Raw genomic sequence first — 22353 nt, forward strand, 5'->3', positions numbered from 1 at the left:
AGCTGATGAGTTAATTGATTGGGTTAGGGGGAGCAGGGTACCTTAGCACGTTTGATTTGACATCTGGGTACTGACAGTTCACCTTAACTGATGGTGCCAAAGAGAGGTCTGTGCATTCTTCACATCAGATGGGCACTACCAATTACAGGTTATGCCATTTGAGATGAAGAATGCCCCTGCCACCTTTCAGAGGTTGGTCAACCAGGTGTTGGCTGGACTGGAGGATTTTGGTGCCGCCTCCCTGGATGACATCACAGTGTTCAGCACCAGTTGGAAGGCACATCTGCGCCACCTCTAGGAAGTGTTGATGGCACTGCAAAAGGCAGGCCTCATGATCAAGGTGAGTAAGTGCCAGATCGGGCAGGGTTCTGTGGTGTACTTGGGGCACCAGGTGGGGAGTTCCCAGGTGGCGCCCCTGCAACCCAACATTGATACAATCCTGGCATGGGAACCCCCAAGACCCAGACACAGGTGAGAACCTTTTTAGGACTCACCGGGTACTACAGGAGGTTTGTCAAGTGGTATGGCAACATTGTTGCAACCTTGACTGAGATGACTTCCTGGAAGCAGCCCAAGAAAGTGAACTGGGCTGACACCTGTCAGGAGGCTTTTGACACCCTGAAGACTGTCATGTGCACAGCACCCGTGCTTCAGGCACTCAATTTCTCAATGGAATTCATTGTCCAAACAGACGCTTTGAAGCATGGTGTGGGGGATGTTCATTCACAGATCAATGAGGAGGGCCTAAACCAACCTGTAGCCTTCATCAGTAGGATGTTACTTCCCCGGGAATAGAGGTGGAGTGCAATTGAGCGTGCGGCATTTGCTGTGGTCTAGGCACTGAAGAAATTGAGAACATACCTGTTTGGGACTCACTTCTGGATTCGGACAGACCACAGGCCCCTCAAATGGTTGATGCAGATGAGGTGGTTCATTTCCCTACCGGGGATGGACTTCACTGTGTAACACCGCCCTGGTACAGAACACACAAATGCTGATGGTCTGTCCAGATTTTTCCACCTTAGAGAAGAGAAGTTCCAAGGGGAAGGGTTGTTCTCCCCACATTTCGGCTGGAGGGGACACGTGTTAGACCTGGTATTATTGGCATGAGTCTCCCTTTTATGTTTCACTGATTGCTTCCTCTGTTTTTGATATGTTTTGCTGGTTTAGATGCTTAGTGCACTGTGTCACTGCTATTCAGTGCCACAGTGCAAGTGCTCCCTATTGTAAATCCATGTATTGCTTGGTGACTCCAAGATTGGCTTCTTTGATTTACTTGTCAGACCCTAGTACAGTGCACCATGTGTGCCCAGGGCCTATAAATCAAATGCTGCTGGTGGGCTTGCAGCACTGGTTGTGCCACCAACAGAATCAGCTTGTAAAGTGTGCCTCAGGCCTGCCATTGCAGAGCCTGTGTGCAGTCTGTAACTGCCATGTCGACTTTGTAAGTGCACCCACTTGCCAGTCCCTAAACCTTCCCTTTTCTACATATCAGAAACCCCTAAGGTAGGCCCGAACATAGGTTGCATTGTGTGTAAAAGGTAGGTCATGCCCTGATGTGTGTGGCATGACCTGGTAGTGAATTACAGCCTATTTCGTTTTTCACTATTGCAAGGCTACCTGTCCCCATAGGCAAGAATAGGCAGTTTGATTATAACATTTTATAATCCTAACTGACCCAGGGAACATGGTAGAACTTCAAGTTTAGTATGCCTGAACTCATAATGATAAAATACATCTTTTACTGAAGTTGATTTTAACATTTTGTGTTTGAAAATACCACTTTTAGAAAGTAGGTATTTTCTTGCCTAATCATCTGGCCTGCCTCTGCTAGCTTGTGTATTGTATGTCTGGTTTTGTGAGTGACAGGGGCTAGGGGGCTCCAGGAGACAGGGTGAGTCAGCACAACGCTGAATAGAACTATCTGCATGAGGAGTGGTGGGAGGAGTAACACCTGGGCCTGAATAGGACGGTGCCTGCCTTCCACAATGCTGGCTCCACCTCCTGTGGTGTGTCTGATGACCCTGGCTCACACTGCCAAAGGAAGAAGGTGTGCACTGGCAGAATGCACCCAGAATTGGTTTGGACTAGGTACAGGACCCTCTGCCTTCAGAGAACAAAGAGAATAGTAGTATAAATATGGGGGCCCAGACCCCAAGACTTTAGATCACTTCTGGGAAATCAAGACAAACCTTTGCCAATGAGAAGAACCAAGGAAGCTGCAAGAGTTTGGACTGCCCCTCTGCCAGTGTGCTGTTTTGCTGGGTTGGCCTGCAGTGGTTTCTTTATTGCCAAGGAAAGGAGAAGGAACTTTTAAGGAACTTTCATCATTTCAACATTTCTCCTAGGGCTTGAACTTGTGCTTGCCTCCTGCTGAAGTCTCAGGGCTACAAGACGTCACCACCACCTCCCCTCTGAATTTCCTTACTGGGAATTCTGTCTGCAGAAGCCTGCGTGTCGCTGGGACCTGGAAGCGTGACTCAATGAGAAGTAGTGTGTCTCATTCACAGCGTTGCAGTTGCATCGCCAGAGAAGCGTGTCACTGACGCAGAGGCCACCGCTGCATCACCAGAGCAGCATGTCTTTGTCGTAGCTGTTTGCCGCAGCATCACTGGAGAAGCGTGTCACCATCACAAGAGTCGCCGTCGCATCACCGGAGAAGCGTGTCGCATGGCCTGTCATGGCTCCAAAGATACAGAGTTCGTCGCACGGTCGTCGGGCGTGCATGCATCATCTTCACGTTGTCGCATTGCATCAAGGGCGCCATCTTATCGCATTGCACCGGATTGTCGCATCGCATTGAGATGCCATCTTGCTGCATCGCAACCGGAACGCAGTATGAGAATCAAAGCATCACCTCCTCTCCAATAAGGAACAAATGCATCCCCTACTCACTTTGAGCAAGCATTGCGGCGTGATGCATCACCTCCTCCGAAGCAAGGAACTGATGCAGCACCCTCCTTGCGTACCTTTTGTTTGTTTTGCGTTACGAATCCAAGGTACTTGTGTTAAGTCTATATAAACAATACATAATTTTTTAAAAACCTGTGGTGTGTCCATCTGTAGTGTTTTCACTGTATTTCTTTATGTGTTCACAAATGCTTACACACTGCCTCTGAGATAAGCCTGTCTGCTTGTGCCAAGCTACCAAGGGGGTGAGCTGGGATTATCCGGGAGTGTAAGGTACCTACCTATGCCAACTAGAGACCCCCAATTTTAACACATGGCCATCGAGAGCCCATGCAACCGCCTGCTGAAACCGGACTCGTCGGAGCAAGGGTGAGTCCAGCTGTTGCAAGGGGTGGGGGTAGTAGCATTCCCTTCACCAGTGGTAGCAGCTGCTCCGAGTGGTAGAGGGCAGCTGCCTTGGGTAAAGTAAACATACATAACCAGGCGCAGGGGACCCAGTGAAGTTGTCTTGAAGTTGGGGACACGAGGTCCCCAGGGCCCAGTTATGCAGGAGAGTGGCCAGCTGCCCCATGGGGCATTGCCATTTATTGAGGAGACAGAGGGTAGTCTCTACACCGATGGGGGCCTTTCTTGAGTGGCACATTTGTTGTGGCTGCATTGAAAGCCAGGAAGACCACAGTGAAAACCTTGTGAGGGCCAGTGGGTTCCAGGGGACCTGATGGAATTTGGTGCCCGTGAACAGTGATGCCCAGGAGGGGATAACGAGCTATATGCACCCTAACAGTGTTACTGTGGTGCACAGGGGTTAATTCAGTATTTAGGCCTAATGTATTCATGCCTAAAGGTGGCGTGCATAACGTGTTGATGCCCAATGCTATATTGCATAATGTGCATTTTCCAAATATGATTTATGCCCATGGTAGTTATGCTAATGTATTTATGCTTATGAGGTGATTGCATAATGTTTTTAGGCTGGTGCTATCTAATGCCTAATGTGTTTTTGCCTAAAGTCGTGCTATGATATTTTAGGATGGTCTCTAATGCTAATGAGATAATGCTTAGGTCAATATGGTACCAGTAGTTACTGGTTGTGTTTTACATTTACTTACCTGTTCTGATGGCTCTGACAGTGGCCTGATTGGCCCTGTCCTGTATATAATCCCCTGTGAATATTGCCTAGTGCCAGTTGGCACAGTGTAAATGTGTGATCATGTTTCTAATGTGTCTATGATAATACAAAGGCTATTTTCGATATAACCTTGTGTGGAGTTTCTTTTGTAGTGTGCCTAGTGTGTTGCTGCTGTGTGTGTTGCGCAAAAGCTTTACACATTGCCTCTGGGATAAGCCTGACTACTCGTGTCAAGCTACCAAGGGGGTGAGCAGGGGTTATCTTCAACGTGTAACTCCCTTGCCCGGACTAGATTGGTGGTTTCTGCCTGGCTTTGGCGCAAGCCTTAGCCAATCGGAAATCCCATTTCTAACAGGTTACAACTGTGCTACCTGTACACATATTTCACGCTAAGTCAGACAAAATCCTTCCATATTCAGCTGGCGCACATTTGCCCTCTTATGAACATGTGTTCACACATAACCTGCTCAGAGCATCTTACTTCCAACCTGATTCACAGTGGACCTTATTTTAAAAGATAGGCATTGGTAGTTAAATCTTCAATCAATTAGCCCTGAAGCCTACAGTAAAGTAGACTTATATTAGAGGGTTCATCTACTATAGAGATTGAAAAACGAAGTCGATATGCACACAAAAAAAAGAAAAATAAAACTGGTGATTTTCATTTATTGGATCCCACAAGCTTCCCCGTGTTCTAAACTGAGACACTGCATTTGTAACTAAATCAAGGAGAGTATCAATCCAAGCATTCACAGAATAATATTTCTTTGGCTGATCCAAGTGCTACAATACTTCTCGTGGAAACCAAATTAGTAAGCAGTTGCAAGATTCAATGTGCATTGTAGGATAGGGTTTCAGTCTAATAAAGATTGATCTTCCTTTTATCAGCGATAGGAGCAAAAGAGATAAGAACAACTAATTTCCTTGGTTGGTGTGAATACTGTTTTAGTTTATTTTCAGGTATTTTCAGGTTGTAGAAGCTTGCTGCGAATTTTTCTATGTGTGAGTTGTGTTTAGCGTTGTATGTGTTGATATGAGCACGTTTATTATTGTTCTGTATTTGAAGTGTTGGTAGTGTTTGATTTGTGATGCCCTGTTCTTGGTACCTACCTATATATTGTGCATGTTTATGCAAATGAGTTTGTAATTGCAGCAGATACCACCTCATTTGGATAGATGCAGACTGTCTATTTACTAATGTCAGCCTTGTTTGCTGAATTATATATGTTAGCCCCATCGACATACTGACAAGCTTTCTAATTCATGAGACACGAGGTGACTCGATGCATATTTTTCAATTTCGACAGCTGTGCTTTATCCTATGTTTTAAAATAGTAATACACAATTTAATCTTGTGTTTTTCTTGTCTATTTCGAGCTACACGGAATATAGTCATTGATGATACGTATTGAAATTAATTAGGTTATGCCAAAAACGTGTTTGATTTTGTGTTCTACATGGCACTGGGTGTAATACTGGATTCTTAGCCAAGTGAAGGAAATTGAGTCTGTTGCTTGTTGTTCAAGTCATAATGAATACCTTGCTCTTAGAACCTGTGCACCTCGAAGTCCTAAACTACTGTGCTTGAAAGCTTAATGAAGCAGTCACTCGTCAAGAAAGAAGGGGGAAGTCAGTTGCTCAAATCAAAATTTACCTTGGCGAGACCTTCCAAAGAGCTAGTTTAAGTCCAGAGCAGTAAATTTTTAATACTATGCCTAAAAAACTAAAGATAACAGAAGATCAATTTGTTATGAGAAGGTTCTGTACCGGACAGTGTATGTCACGCAAGGTACCTTGATTGAAGATCAGCATAGTGGATGGCAGCAACAGCAGGCCAATCTTACTGGACATTCCTATGCGTTCTGTTTTCAGCCATGAGTAGAGACGCACAGCAAATGTGGTTACTTCACTGCAACGTGTGAATAATCTGTAAATCTTTGCCTTGGTGTGAACATTCATGAAAGAGATGAGAGCTAAGCTGACACCAAAATACTGTATTCAGCTAGACATAGCAATTTACTGAAAAAGCTCCACAGGCAATGCGATCTCATAGGGCCTCAACATCCACCAAAGAACAACTTATGACAAAGTTCTGCACCATTCTCAGGATCTTGATTCTTTTTTTATTCACCTGAAGTTTTTGTAAATTTTTCTTCATATGCAAACAATCCAGGAGTACTTTCAGTTTATTCAGTCTTTATTAGTAGGGTGGATTGCAGCTTGAATCATTTTTGTTGCAGTATGCATGGTACTCAGGTATAGGTATACCCATCGCATTTAGGGCATTGCACTAAGGAAAACAAAATGGTGATGTGTGGAATGCTTGAATACATTTCAGCCACTGACACTTACTCGATCTTGCACTCCAGTCCATCTTTCTATGCCCACTATGCCACTTGTGACGTGAACCAGCCACATGTGGGCTCCTCCACTCAGAGTTTTAATTTTATTTGTGATCTGGAAGCTTTGCATGTATTCAATTAGTCAAGGACCCCACACATAAGGCTGGCCACCTATTAGACGCAGTGATCTCTGATTTACCTGATTTACAGGTTCATATGCCGATTCCAGTTTCATGGTCTGATCGTTTTGCTACCACCTTTATTGTGGCAGCACCTCGTGCTTTGCACAGTGAGCAGGGCAAATCCGCTATTGGTAAACAGTGGTATGAACTGGATGATGCTGATTTCTGTAACTTATTAGAAAATATTGTACCCAAGATTGACAATACTATCGAGGATGCAGTGCAGTATGTGAGCTCTTGGATAGATTTGACATTGGAGTTTCTGATCGGGAGATCCGGCAGAGAAATGAGCCATCCACCCCATGGTTTGACCAACACGTAGATGAACAAAAGAAATGTTGCAAAGAGATGTAATGCACTGGGAGAAAAGTGTATGACAGTGCTGCTAAAAAAAACTATATGGCAGCTATAAGGTCTTTCATAAAATTGTTAAAAGGCACAGCAAAAATTAAGTATTCATATCATAAGCCCACCAAAGTGAAATATGCTATTGTGCAGGGTTTGGTGAAGTATGGGCATAATCCTCCTCTCACTGAGATGTCTAATGATCTGCTGGTGGACTATTACATTAGGAAAGTAAACGATATTTATTCCTACCTCTTGGGGGAAAACACTGAATGCGTTTCCTTAGAGATTGCTCAGGGGGTCACTTTCAAACAGCCGGATAATGGTCTTTTAGTTTCTGAATGCGGACTTGCTACAATCTGTTATATCAAAGTTCAAACTGGCTCTCCAAAAAATCCTGCTAGGCCAGACATTTCGAAAAGAGCAGACGTGGTCGTTTTTGTGATATTTCTCAATGTAAGAAATCTCTCAATATCTATCACTGAAGTGCTGACTGCTTGGAAACAGTCGAATGTAACCCCCCAAAAAACTGCAATTTCGACCAAATCCTACTCAAGAATTACTTGCTTAATTCTCATTTACCATTTTTGTGCAAAGTAGTGGAAAAGAATGTAAGTAACCTTTTGGTGAAATTTACAGAACATCACAACTAGCTGGATGTAGCTCCAAACAGCTTTAGGCCAGTTCACAGTAAAGAAAATGCCTTGCTCAAAAGGTGGTTAGACAGAATATCGGAAACATAAATATCTTGGGAGAAAATATCATGTGAAAAAATATTGAGGAGAAAAATATTGTGAAGATAAGTTTTTACAGGTAAGCAAAGTTTTACTATATATATAAATTCACATATATTCACCTTGACAATACATATATACATATATATATGCGGCTGAATTTGCACTAATAAACTATCAGCACTTACTTGGTCCATGTCCGGGCTATCCCTTCCCTTGCGAAGTTCTGCACGCTGGGTGGAGACGTGGCATTTTGGATATATATATAAATATATATATATTTATATATACATATATATATTACATACAAAGAAAGATTGTGCCGTCGTAAGGGGAAAGGCGGTAAACATTGGCTACTGTGAAGCCGTGCCAATCTAAGAATAAAAACGAATTTTCAGCAGAAACCTCTCTTGGTAGTCCCATACAGACTGTGAATTGGGTCAAAACAAACAATTGCCCGTCTCGAGTTAAAGAACCCTCGGTGTTGCCAAATTTGTCCCGAAGAATGAACATCGAATAGCAAACAACTAGTAACAATACCAAGCACAGAGGCCAGTACAAAGACTCTAACAACATACTAAACACTCATTAACAATGGAAGAAAGAGCAGCAAGAAGAATGACGATAGCTGAAAGCATGTTCCAAAGGGGTAATGGAACAACTAAGTATGTGGATGAGATTGGAAAGGCAACACATCCCACAGTCACCACTACTAAACAGCTGTTCATGCAATTAGAAAAACTCATGCGCAAAGAATTTTTCCGGGGATGGAAAATAATTAATATGTGAAATGCAACATGGTGCAGCGAGGATTGCGTATATTTATGCTTCCAAATCATCCGGACATAAAGCCTGACATGTTTGAGGAATGGGGTAAGAACAATATAATAGCTGTGAAGTAGTGTGGCTCACTGGTTAGAGGTGGCAGACCCGAGAGCAGAGGACGGCCCGGGACCAGGGTTCGATTCCCGGCGCGGCAGGTTTCTGGACCAGGGTCAGCGGACTCGATAATTCTCTCGCCTCGGTTCCCACTCTGATCAGCGATCACACTCGGCAACTCTGGGCATTAGCTTGCCTCATCTTCACTAACGGCCCCACCAGACTGCCGGGGATGCCTGGTCTCACCCTGGAGATACCCATTAAGGGACCATCTCTCAGGGAAGCCAGGAAGGGTTTCGCAGCGGTCGAAGCGCCTTGGGACCCTACGGGTAAGTAGTGCGCTATATAAATGCCTATACATTTACATTTACATTTACAACAATATGGATTGTTCGCGGAACATGATGCTAATAATTTTAAAGTATGCCAGAAAGGAATTAGGGGAATTACATCAAAAAATAGCGGAAATCGAAAGACATATAGCTACAACCAATGAAGACAGTGGCACAATTAAAAAATTAAGAACAGACATGGAACGCAACTTAGATAAGCACAAGGATGAAGTACAAAACAGGAAGCAACGGAAAATCCGCAGGGATGAGGACGACTACGAGTTTGCACAATTCTAAGATTTGCAAAAAGATTAGAAGTTTTTAAGCAACAATGGAAATCAAACATTGACCTAACCACTGGTCAGTCAATGAGTGAGGGGGAGCAAAGATCAATTGGGCCAAAAAAGTTTTCTTTTTTAGAAGAGATGAAGCTGCTTTTCCAGGAGCAGCGAACACCCCGCGGTAAATCAAGAGGTCGAGGCGTAGGACGAACAAGAGCAAGAGGGAGGGGATTCTTTCCTTCAAGAGATCCAGAAGAAAAACAAGAAGAGGCAAGCAACAGCAGCGGCAGATACAATCTGAGGACTCGCACAGTGGTAAGGAAATGAACACCACCAACCTACAGACCCCTGACCTAGTCATCAACTTATCAAGATACACGTTGACAGGAGCTGAGAAAAATTTTCTCAACAAAGGACTATCATTCTGCCCGGAGATATACCAGGATCTCATTGACACCAAAATAGATCTCTACAAGTATATAAGAAAACTAAAACTCAAAAAATTCTTCACGAAGTTTCCAACAAATAGATCAACCATTCAAAGCCCACACATACCAACAGAAGACCCAGAAGTATACAAAATAGCAGAAATACCACAACTTCGAACAGCATACGAACTGGCAAATAATTTAACAGACTCCCAGATTTCAAACACACAAGTTCTGGAAGAGATGGGAATAGAAACAAGTAAACAAATAGCTACAGGATTTAAAAAGAAATCAAACTTTTGCCCCCCCTTACATCCTGGGAACAAAATTGATATATTCCATGACCTAGTAATAGGAGAACTTGACAAAATGCAAAACAATGGAAACCAAAAACAACGGGAGAACCAGAGCAAAAAAGAATGTATAGCAATACAAACCCTCAAGAATAACAACACCATCGAGATAAAACCTGCCAAAAAAGACAGAAATATAGTTGTACTGGAGAAAAACGACTATATAGAGGAAGCCATGCGCCAACTAAATGATAAAGTTCTACAAAAGAATCCAATCCAAGATCTCATGATGGACTTGAGAAAGAAAATAGATCTATTGCAGAGTAATGGACTGCTAACGGAGGATGAGAAAAAATTCTTAATGGTGGACAATCCCATTACTCTCACCATCTATTTTCTCCTAAAAGTCCACAAAACATTGAACAAACCACCTGGACGACCCATCATATCTAGCTGTGGGAGCCTCTACGAAAACATCTCAACCTATGTAGATTACTTCCGAGCTCCAATCGTGCCAAAGCTCAGTTCATATATAAAGGACACAGGCTATTTTCTGTGCATACTCATGAACACCGAGCGGCAACCCACATATCTTCTAGTGACAATTGATGTGATATCACTATATACCTCCATCAATCATGAGCTAGGTATACAGACGATCTAATATTTCCTCCAACAACGACCCATAAATGAACTGGAACATTGAAAGATGCTGATTGAAATGATAAAGCTGTGCTTATATAACAATGTTTTTCTTTTTAATAAGAAGATCTATGCACAGCGCTGTGGAACAGCGATGGGAGTTTCCTTCTCTCCAAGCTATGCTAACCTCATGATGGGGTGGTGGGAGAGGAGCGTAGCTTGGAGAGAAGAAAACAACCATCACATGGCCAACGTAGCATTATGGCTGCGTTTTATTGGCGGCTTGTTCCTATTATGGAAGGGAACAGAATCAGAATTTCTTACCTTCTTCTCGATGCTGAACACCAATTATGTGGGCCTGAAATGCACATGCACCACAAGTGCCAAAGAAATCGAATTTCTAGACACAAAGGTCTATGTCAAGGACAATAAAATACAAACTACTGACCATAGGTTGAAAACTGCGACAAACAGTCTGTTGCATGGTCTAAGCTTTCATCCTGAAAAACATTTAAAAAGTATACCCTATGGGGAATTATTAAGGATGAAAAGAAACTGCTCAGAGAAATCAGAAATGAAGAAGAAGTTTGGAGAAACCAAAATGCGGATCACACACCGTGGATACAAGCAAACAGATATAAACAGAGGTGGGGCGTAAGCCAGGAAGAGAAATAGAGCCTAAACTCTACTCACCAAGGAGGAGAAAGCAAATTCTGCACAACCCGAAGGAGAAACTGAAGATATCAATAACAGGATTGAGAACATAGCATCAAAGGATGTACAGCCACGTATGGTAATGCAAAGAGAGTTACAAAATTCTAAAAATGCTGATGAAATACTGGCATGTCTTGCAAAAAGATCATGATATTGAAAACATCATAGGTGAACATCCTTTAACGTCATATCGAACAGCACCGAATCTCTCTGATCATCTTGTGCGGAGTCATTTTGAAATAAAGAAATCTGAATCTTGGCTCCAAATCAGAACCAAAGGCTTCACAAAATGCATAATGTGCAAGGCTTGTAAAATAGGCAAAAACATGAAAAATCTCAAAGACCCAGTGAGAAAGAACCTTGAAATCAGGGACAGTATCACCTGTGAGTCTTCAATTGTGGTTTATAAGCTTCAGTGTTGTTGTGGCAAACAATATATCGGGAGTACGGTATGTCCTCTCAAAAAACGGATATTGGAGCACGTTCATGCAATTCAGAAAAGGGACTACACATACGCAATGGCCAAAGACATCATCTCTCATCAAGGAAAAACAAGGTTAGATGTTAAATACTTTGGGCTGGCAATGATTCCATAACACGAACGAGGTGGCAATAGAGTTCAAAAACTGAGAAGACTGGAGTCAAAGCTCATAATGAGATTTAGAACAAAACAACCACTGGGCCTTAGCGCGGACAAGGAAATGTACGTTCATCTATAGGGTTACAGACTGGTGACAACCTATGGGTATTCCATCTCTCCATATAACTATGTGCACATAGAGAGATGAAAACAAGAAGAAACGAATAGACAAATAAAAACGAACTAAAAGAAAATATGCAGGACATTCGATCTCGAAAATCATGAACATGACATAAAGACTACCTTTGTTTTGATGTGTTTAGATGTGTTTATATAAAACAACATGGATATGTAATTGAGTACAAAGATGTATGCAACAGAAACATCATCCAGGGCCAAATTGTGCAAAATAGGATTATAGAGAACATGTAAATTATAGGTGGTAGACATACAGTGATGGCCAGGGCACTCAGCGATAGAAATGGTAAAGACACTCAGTCATATCATTACACACACAATCAATATGATAGCTATTGAGATATTGATCACTGTATTCATGGCTTTGCCATGAATCTAAAAACGCCAATCATCAGCGCCTGGACGCCTCAGGGCAACTGTAGCGCTTTATAAATCTCATTTTCATTTCATTTCATTTCATTTCATCTATCTATTAGAGCGGTGCAAGGTGTAATGTAATTGAAAAACACTGCTGCATTACTCCACCAACAGCAAAACACAGAAACATGGCCATTTGATAAAGTTTCATTGAAACTATACATACACGCACTACATGGCCCATGATGCACCGCAACAACCAATGGGTGCAGGAGTATAAATAGAGAAATTGAAAAGGGACAAATGTATAACACTGCCGTGAACAGGAACTATGGTTCGAAACGCATAGGTTATCACAGTCTGAAATAAATCATCTTTGAAACTACCAAGAGGAGTGCCACGATCTTTCTTTCTGTGGAACAAAAATGAGACACTGCCCTGGTCTCGACGTGGTCACCGACAAAAACTGTGCTCCCTCTGCTACAGGACAACTGTTGTAAAAAAAAATATATATATATATATACACAGCCGCTGCTGGTAGTGGGAGTACCGGCCGGGCGGTGACGTGGGGAGGGGGAGAACAGGGTGGGATTCAGTAATGCATGGATTATGGAGTTCAAAAGGTAAGTAAACATAAAAATAAATAAAACAAATTTTGTTGCGTGCACTGCATCACCAAATGCGATGCAGTGCGCACAACAAAATTCATTTGATTTATTTTTATGTTTACTTCTCTGTTAAACTCCGTAATCCATGCATTACTACCCCCCACCCTGCCCCTCCCCTTCCCCATATCACCGCCCGTCCGGTACTCACACTACCGGCCGCGGCTGTATATATATATCTTCAAGGTATGTAGATGTGGAGCTAAGAATAGTAAATCTGTACTTACCTATTTCAACGTATCTTCTCGACATTTAGGTCCTCGTTAGTTTTTTTACATGATATTCTGTCTACACAATGTTTATGTTTCTAATTTGCTGGCAGGATCTGCCCAAGGTGACTGAAGAATTCAGGCAACGAGTGGATGATGGAGGTTGGGCTGTGCTAGTTTTATTAAATCTTAGCCCTGCCTTCGACAACGTCACCAATGTGTTGCTCCTGGACAGGCTGAATGTTATCTAGGCTTGGGTGTAAGGCTTCGGCTGGGTTTAATTCCTTCCTAAAGGATCGCTCCTTTCTATTGATTTCTCCACCTTTCACCTTCCCTCAATGGCAACAGGAGTTCCTCAAGGCTCTGCTATGAGTTCTACCCTATTTAAAACTTACCTCAGGCCACTGACAGAAATTGTAAGATCTTTTGAGTTATCACTAGTATCTTCTGCTGGTACCCAGCTTATATTAACTATGTCTGCTGAGGAAAGAAAGGCCCAGCTACTTTCTGGGACCGCATTTGAGTTGTGGTAGAATGGAGGCATGCCAACTGCTTGAAGCTTAATCCCAAAAAAATGGAAATTCTATTGCTGTGAAAACACATTTCAGAATGGAGTGTACATCGGTGGCCTAAAATGGTGGGTCAGCCCCCTGAACCCAAATTCATAGCTAAAAATCTGGAATTTTGGGTGGATAACAAACTCTCTTTCGAACTGCAAACCAAACCCATGACATTCTGTTGCTTTGGCTTGAGAAAGAAAGTGGCCTTTTTAGCCCATGAGTCCGAAAGATTATCATTCAGTCGCTGATCAGCTCTCCACTGGATTCATGCAATATTCTATATCTGGGCAGTACTGGCTGTGTGAAAACGTTTATATTGAAAACAATAGATTTCTCAAGCGCAGCGCAAACGCTGTGCAGGCAAAACATAAAAATGGATGAAAGATTGCAACCACACTAATTGTTGACTCGCAGGCAGCCACCTAGTTCATGCTATGCTGCTCCTATATTTGTGGTCATGACCAATATTTTCTTCAAAACCCATTTTGACACATCTCTTTTCACCTCTTTTTGTAATTTTAATGCAAGTGATTATACTTGTAAAGAGAGCACTATGATGAATAAAAGGCACTGTGTTAAAGTTATATCAAATACATGGGACAATGCCACATAAAGTGAGCATTGAAAGTGGTTATTTGGGCCAAGACTTTGCTGGAGAATTGGGCTAGCTGTTGTCTTAAGTATAAAGTTGAAGAGCTTGAGCAGGGGTATTTTACCACCGACTATTCAAAGTAAATTTAAAGGAATGTGCAGCTTTCAACTTTAAATATAGCAGCATGTTTGCTACAGCTAAAGTGAAAAACTGAAAACATAACACCATGCAAAATAACAACAAAGCAAAAACATAAGAGGTCACAACACAAACCAACAGTTACTGAGAATTCTATACAAAAAATACAGTATAAATACAATAACCCAAGGCAATGCAGCACAACACAACAAAACAAAAAAAACAACACAGTTTCCACACCACAAACATGCAACATAAAAATGCCAAACATCCCAATTACATAATACAAGCTCCACAAATCTGCTTTCACGATACAACGATTAAAGGTATTTGCACCAAACCCTTCCTTTCCACCAGTGACATGCATTAGTGTCAGTCAAAAATGTGTTTTATAGTCTAACTCATTGAGTTTTTTTTCTCCTGCCTCGTCTTGAACAAATAATACAGATATAATCGTGGTCACTAGATGGCACAGCCTGCTTATCTGTTCCAAATTCAGGTGTGAAATATAAGCAACCCTAGCAGCTCAGTTTTACATCGACATGCCAGGCAAGAGATGGTGCATTTAGTCATCCATTCCTTCCTTAAAATCCCTTTACTAGGAATCAGTAAAACCACCGCAAACGTGACACCGTGTTCATACCAAGCAGAAGTATTTTTAGCCCCTTCACATAATTTACTTCAAGATAGCACAAAGAGCAGCGACGCTACCACGTGGAGTCATAACAGCATTCCGGAGTAAAAGGATAGGGGTATGGCAGAAAAGCAATCCCAAGAGCCCCTGGTTATGTACCAGAATAAAACACCATTTAGGCATGAATGTCGTGAGGATTTTCGGTCTCAGATTTCAGAAATATGAAATGAAGCATGATTCTTTGAGTGACACGCTGTTTGAAAATATTTCTTAATAGTGTAATACTTCCTACAGATGCACATTGTAGCCTACCTGTGAGCAGGGATCGTAGATTTCAATATTCATCTGCCTGCCATCCAGACTCAGTCGTTTAGTGTAGACACATTCTGCAAAACAATGCATATGATTTAGATGCCAAGAATTCATGTCTGTACAGGCACATGTAGCAATTCTGGTAAGGGAATGTTTAAAACTTTGATAAAATACACTAAGGTGTTATTTCACCTCGCACTGAGCTACCTATACTGGAGTTACAGGTAACGCCAAGGATGTAGAAAGCCCTGTGCCAATTGGGGGTTTTAAGTCCTGCGGGCCCTTCCTGTCTCCTCAGTGGTGTAACCAAACCTGAGGGCCCCCCCTGCAAAGTACATCGAGGGGGCCCCCCTACCCACCTACCACTTTGTCACACCGCCCAAAAAATCTGGTATATTTTTAAATGAAACCTCCAACATTTAATGAAATGCCTTTGTATTTGAGTGCTCAAAGTTTTAATAAGAAAGTGAGAAACACTCTTAACATATAAGCTACGCCATTTGTAACATTATTGTCAAGAGCAGATTATTTAACTAAGACAGAAATCAGAACAATAGCAAGGAGCGGTCCTATTGTCCCAGGAATTGCCTATCGCTGAAGAACAAAGAACAACCACATAGGGTCCGAATTAGAATTTACATTGATGGAAAATAACTTTACACTTTGAAATACAACCCCAAACCTGCAATTTCGCAGACTCGACTGACAATATTCACGAGTAGTACACAAGATTTACCTCTGTATCCTGCCAGCTCCAAGAGAAATACACTTGGGTGAATTATGTGCGTGGCACACACTTGCGTCTGTCAGGGGTTGTGCGTGAAAATACCCACCCTATAGTAATTAAAATGAACTGAGGAAGCAATTTCAATTTCTACCATCATAGCTTTATTAGTAAGCAGGACAAAAACAGGCAGGCAAAAAAGGCGGAGGATGGAAACTGCTTGGATGCTTCAGAACATTGATGCAGATGTTTGTCTGTATTTATCATTTCTGTATTGTGAACAATTACAACATTTAAGGTGCACATATTATAGACCAGTGCAAACAACCCCAGAAATACCACATTATGAAGGATAAAAACAAACCATACCAGCAAGTACCTAATGACAGAGTATATACTAACTGTAGCTGATGAAGCAAAGGAACAATGCAAATACATCCAAAGTGCATAATAAAACAATCATCAATCCAGCAATATACAAAATTCAAGCGTGTTTTGTAAAGCAATCCCCCTTTCTTCTTGCATCAAGGTGAAAACACTTTCAAAGTGCATGATAAAAACAAGTCCAGCAGTATGCAGAAATGAAGCCAGGTTGGTCAAACAATTCCCCCTTTGGTTTGTGCATGAAGGTGCAAATATTTCAGAGTGACTGGTCAAACAATAACAAGCACGGCAGCATACAAATATCAAACCAGTTTAATCAGTCTCTGGCCCTTTGGTTTGTGCATGAAGGTGCACATATTTCACAGTGACTTTTTAAACAATTATAAATACAGCAGGCAGCAGCATACACAATCAAACCAGTTTATTCAACGAATCCCCTTCGGTTTGTGCATGAAAGTGCAAATATTTCAAAGTGACTGGTTATACAATAACAAGCACAGCATACAAAAATCAAACCAGTTAAGTCAACCAATGGTTGTGCATGAAGGTGCAACATTTTAAAAGTGCCTGTTAAAACAATAATAGGTACAGCATGCAGCAGCACACACAAATCCCTGTACTGTACTCTTCCCAGACACACACATTTAGAGTCACTACTCCTGCTCAGCACTACACATTTACCTGAAGTAGGCCAAGGGTGAGTCAAGCACACTGAACCTTTAAAAAAGTGAGTGAGCCTGTAGGCCTCACTCCAATGACACAGGGTTAAAAGGACTTGTTCACTACTACTGATCACTACACAGTATGCTGCCACCCCCACCCTTGTGCTGCTTATCTCCTGGTGAAGGAGGTAGCCTTCCACCACTATGAGGATAGCACTTTGGGTGTCCCTCCTGGTCCAACAAGACCTTTTTCCATGAGACAGGCCTATGCCATGACTTACCTGCATGATCTGTGCTCACCTATGACAAAAATAATCAGCAATAAGTATCCAGACAACTGTGCAGGGGTGTATGTATTTAAACATGCAGAGGACTTTTGATAAATAGATAGATAGATAGATAGATAGATAGATAGATAGATAGATAGATAGATAGATAGATAGATAGATAGATAGATAGATAGATAGATAGATAGATAGATAGATACCATATTCTTTAGGGGGAAAAAATCATTTTTATTCAATTATTAAGGCATATCATGCCAGCATCAACATCTTGATTGTAGGTTTCGAAAACCTCTCTCTGAAACCATAATAGTATAGGCAAATAGCTTGTTACTCTTTTCCTCGAGCCAAAGGTGGGCATGGCACCATACATTGAGGTAACGCTTAGATTTTCTGTATCATCTCATCTCACTTTATTGTCTATTTTGAGTTTCTTCCTGCTAAAAAAGATCCACTAATATTTCTCTTCAAGATTAAATTATTTTGCAATCTCTTTTGAATGCTAAAGTGGTATTTCTCTCTATGGTTATACACGCAAAACATGCAGCAGTTAAGGGGCATTGGGTAGCCACTCAAGGGAAGCCAATTCATTATTTCACCCAAAATGGTGCAGAGAAAATGAATTGGTTTAAATCAAAGGAAACTTTAGGCCCCTATTTACAAGTGATTTGGATTAGGATGCCAGTATACCGTCAAGCTAGAAAGAGCAATTTCAGATGGTATATCCAGATTTAAATCCTGCTGTTCTGAGTACTGGTCCCTAGAATGTGAATTAACACATGAGCCGCCCTTCTGTGGATAACTCCCTATTCACTACCAGCTATTAGGAGGTGATAAATGGGTGCAGGACCAGGTTGGCTTTTGTAGGGTGAGGAGGGCTACTGTGGGTATTAGAGGCAATGGGTTCAGATGTTGTAGGAGGGGACCAGAGAATGGGTTGTTTTCTTGGGGCTGAATGCCATGAGTTTTATTGGTTTATTAATGAACTTCTGAAGTAAGCCACGAGTAATGTGAGAATATATCATAACTACTCGTAACAAACCTTTTGTGAATCTGGTGGTGTGTGAATTGAGCTTCATGAGTTAATTCACAAAAGATTTGCAGGAAGTGGATGAGACTTACACATATAGTGCTCCTATCGTACTCATGAATAGAAGACATAAGGTAGACTGTTCCGAGCTTGCTTCTGCTTTGCTCACAGAATTCAAGAGTAAGCCAGGAGTACTACAACATTGAGTTATAGCAAAAGCTTAGGAGATATTGGCCTGTATCTTCCAATGTGCAATGCCATTACACATTAAAAGATATGCAAATGGTAAACTTGCAGACGCATTTTTCATCTTGGCTAGCTTTGTTGAAAGTGAAAATATATATTGCTATGCAGTAAAAAGTATTGCACTATGCAGAGACAAACTTTGCAGGATTGAAATGTTCGCAAATGGAAATAATTGGACACTCTGTGTCAGGTTACACCAAGAAAGACACTTACAATGCGAACATTTTGGGACAAAAACTACATCTCCCATGAATCTCTGTGATGATCATCAATGACGTCATCAGGCTTACGGAAGGGCTATTTCTTCTTCTACGCCGGAGAAGGGGTTGCTGGTTACTCTTCCCGCTGAGCTGTCGAGACATTGAGGTCTGGTAAGGATGCACTCTGCACCACTTTTCTGGTTATTTCTTCACGCCTGGTATGCTCAGCAAAGCGGCATTCATTTGACCTCTTGTTGGCCATATCTGCTTTCCCATTGGTAAACCAGTTTCCGGGTTCTTGCGGGTTAGCAAGATACCGCCCAAACTGCCTTTGCCGCTTTCAGGGTTCTTGCGGGAGAGCGGAGATATTTCCTCACTGCTTACCCGTTGGTGAACCACTTTCCGGGTTTTTGCGGGAGAGCAGACTTATTACAAGCCTTTACTTAACTATCCAGGAAGCCTTACTATTTGAGACGGCGTTCTCTCCTTGTGGATTAGGTTTTCCCTTGTGAGACCGCTAAGGTTACTTTGTTCTATCTCTGAATAGAATGGATAGGAGCCTTTTGGTACTCTGGTGACTTGAATTACAAACTGTTTATTAACATGTTCTGAGACTTATAAGAATTCCTTGTGCCTTTATTGCAAGTATATGGCTTAACATGCTGGGGAACTGGATAATGAATCAGTCCTGACTTAAAGGAGCATCATTGTTTCCATATCCTGTTTGTTCACAAGCCTATGCATGGGACCCTCTTTATATTGTTATACTACAAGGGAACCTGATAGTACCCCGCGGTCAACCCTGCACCCCTATAAAGCTCTCCAATGCATATCTGTGGGGTAGGTTAAATAAGAACCAGAAGAGATGTATGGAAGAAAATACATTATGTATTGTTAATGTGTTGTTTTCCTCTCTTAGATATGTACCACAAATTGATAATCATTGTATGCTGACTAGAGAGAGAAGAGATATTCTTTTTCTTTACAGGTATATATATATATATAAATATATATAAATATATATAGGCACAGACTTAGGCCTCCTTAGAGTTCTGGTAGAATCACGGGTGTGTAAGATTACAGTGAATTACTTGATTGTTCTTGTCTTTCAGGTCTCCCTTCCCGCTGTCACCTTCCTTCCCTTCCCCCGCTTGATGACTCCATGGAGTCTCTATGTTAAACCAGACCGAGGTGGTATCGAGAGGTGGACCATAACAAGCAACATACGACCCTGAGGATCCAAGGCTGTGACGATCTGTAAATCTTTGCAAGTTAAAAGTGGCATCCATATGCACTCTAACCCTTAAACCTGTTGTGCAACAAATGTCCTCTTTTGGCTGACATTATTACCCTATTCATTCTTTTTTTGTATGCTTTGTAAAATCGATATTACACTCACAAATCAATGACATGAGTGTCCCAGACGTATTTTCAATGCTCAGTAAGTAATATAACTTAAATAAAGAGTCTGTCAATACAAAAATAAAGTAAAATGTGAATGATGGCCACAACAAACCACAAAACAAAAAACTGCACGGTCAAGCATTCCCCAAAAAGTACACCCTCTCTATATTCAGAAATGTGTATGCATCTTAAAGGACCTTTAGTATGCCAAATATAATACAGCCCATTAGAAGTTTACATAATTTTCCAAGCAAAGGTGACCTGATCATTTCATGCTGTTCACAGTGCAGCCAAAGTGACCTCAAAAAATGAAGGAGGATTACCCAGACACTAAGGCATACAACTGTGCATAGTACACATCTGGACATTTCCATAGCACAATCCATCTTTGCCTTTGGCAACCCGTAGATCAAGCCTGGATTTTCAGACAACATTTCCCAAGGCAGTTGATAAGTCTGGATGGACAATCTTTGTATGGAGGGTTAGTTAAGAGTTCAAATTTTTTTTTTTATTCAACCTGTAACATGAGATTGCTTTTAGTGTGCACAAGGTGCCACGCGGAACTGCATGCCGGACTAACATGATTGTATTGTAATTGTTTTTATATAGAGCTTACTACCTCTGATGAGGTGTCAAAGGGATTTTTCAGTGAGTAGCATGCTACTCCAGGATCCATAAAGGATTAGTGTTGTATTAGTATAGTGAAATATGAAAGTAATTAAAGTGGTGGATTGGTTAGGCAGTTATTTGGATTCCGAAGGATAGCAGAAGGATAGAAGTGGAAAAAGGTTTGTATTTATATAGGGCTTGTTACCCCTGATTGGGTGCTGAAGCGACTTTTGTTTTTTGCGTAAGTAGCACTCTACTCTTGAACCCATAAGGATTAGTGTTGAATTAGTATAGTGAAACATGAAAGTAGTTTGAGTGGTGGATATGTTAGTCACTTATTTGGATTGAGAAGGTTGGGGAAGGTTAGAAATGGGAAATGTTTGCAGTAATATAGTGCTTGCAACCCTGATAGGGTGTTGAAGCGCTTTATTGGTGAGTAGCACGCTACTCTGGAACCCATATACGATTAGTGTTGAAGATTAGCATAGGCAAATATGAAAGTAGTTTGAGTGGTGGATGTGTTATTCAGGTGGATAGAGAAAGATAGCGGAGGGATACAAGAGGGAAAAAAGGTTTGCATTTATATAATGCTTGCTTACCTCTGATGAGTAGATGAAGCACTTTTTTGGTGAGTATCAAGCTACTCTGGGGCCCATAAGGGGCTAGTGGTGAATTAGTATAGTGGAATATGAAATTTGTGGTGATAAAAGTATTTTAAAGCTTGTAGGGACAATACTTAAATAGCAAATTAACATTCCAAATGAAAAAATAAACTTTGGAATCACAGAATTAGCAAAAATACAAGGAACTCACTTAATTTGTTTTCTTAAGAATAAGTTTGCTGTCGAGGTTTTGATTAATGTTCGCTGGAAAACATGACCTGGCATGGCATAGACCTTGACTGATTTTTACACACACCCAAGGCTTTTTTTATATTCATTTTATTGTTTGCAGGACTTCAGAGGCCCTCCCATCCAATACTTAGAGGCTGGTGAAAGATGCATCTGTTTTTTTTGTTTTGCTTGCTGTTTACATCACATGTATGATGTGGGAAAGAAAATGATGCTAGTGTGTAACTGCAAAAAATAAAAAGTGTCACTTTCCTAAACTGCAGTTTTATATAGCACAAACTTGGCCGCGAGGCACTGGAACACCTTACAAGAGCAACAGATAACACATTAGAGTCATTAACTTCTTTAGGTTCATGTAGATTAAGTGATTTGCCCGGGATCACAGGATATTGAGCTGAGGCTCGGACTTAAACCTTGTTTCCCAGTTTCAAAGTCAACCAATGCCACACCTGTCCCCGCTGACTGCAGTAATTGATATCTTGCAGAAGAAGAAGAAGCGCATA

General features: G+C 41.5%; 1 protein-coding gene across 1 annotated transcript in view; it reads right to left on the reverse strand.

Annotated features, from left to right (window-relative positions):
• The window catches only part of RERGL (RERG like), a 321184-nt gene that overhangs the window by 212317 nt on the left and 86514 nt on the right, over window positions 1-22353 (reverse strand). Inside the window, exon 3 of the mRNA XM_086938857.1 lies at window positions 15457-15530. Coding sequence (XP_086794983.1) covers window positions 15457-15530 — 74 coding nt within the window. The remainder of the gene's footprint in view (window positions 1-15456; window positions 15531-22353) is intronic.

This window comes from Lissotriton vulgaris, chromosome 1_1 (assembly GCF_964263255.1).
Source record: "Lissotriton vulgaris chromosome 1_1, aLisVul1.2, whole genome shotgun sequence".
In the NCBI taxonomy this organism is placed as follows: domain Eukaryota; kingdom Metazoa; phylum Chordata; class Amphibia; order Caudata; family Salamandridae; genus Lissotriton; species Lissotriton vulgaris.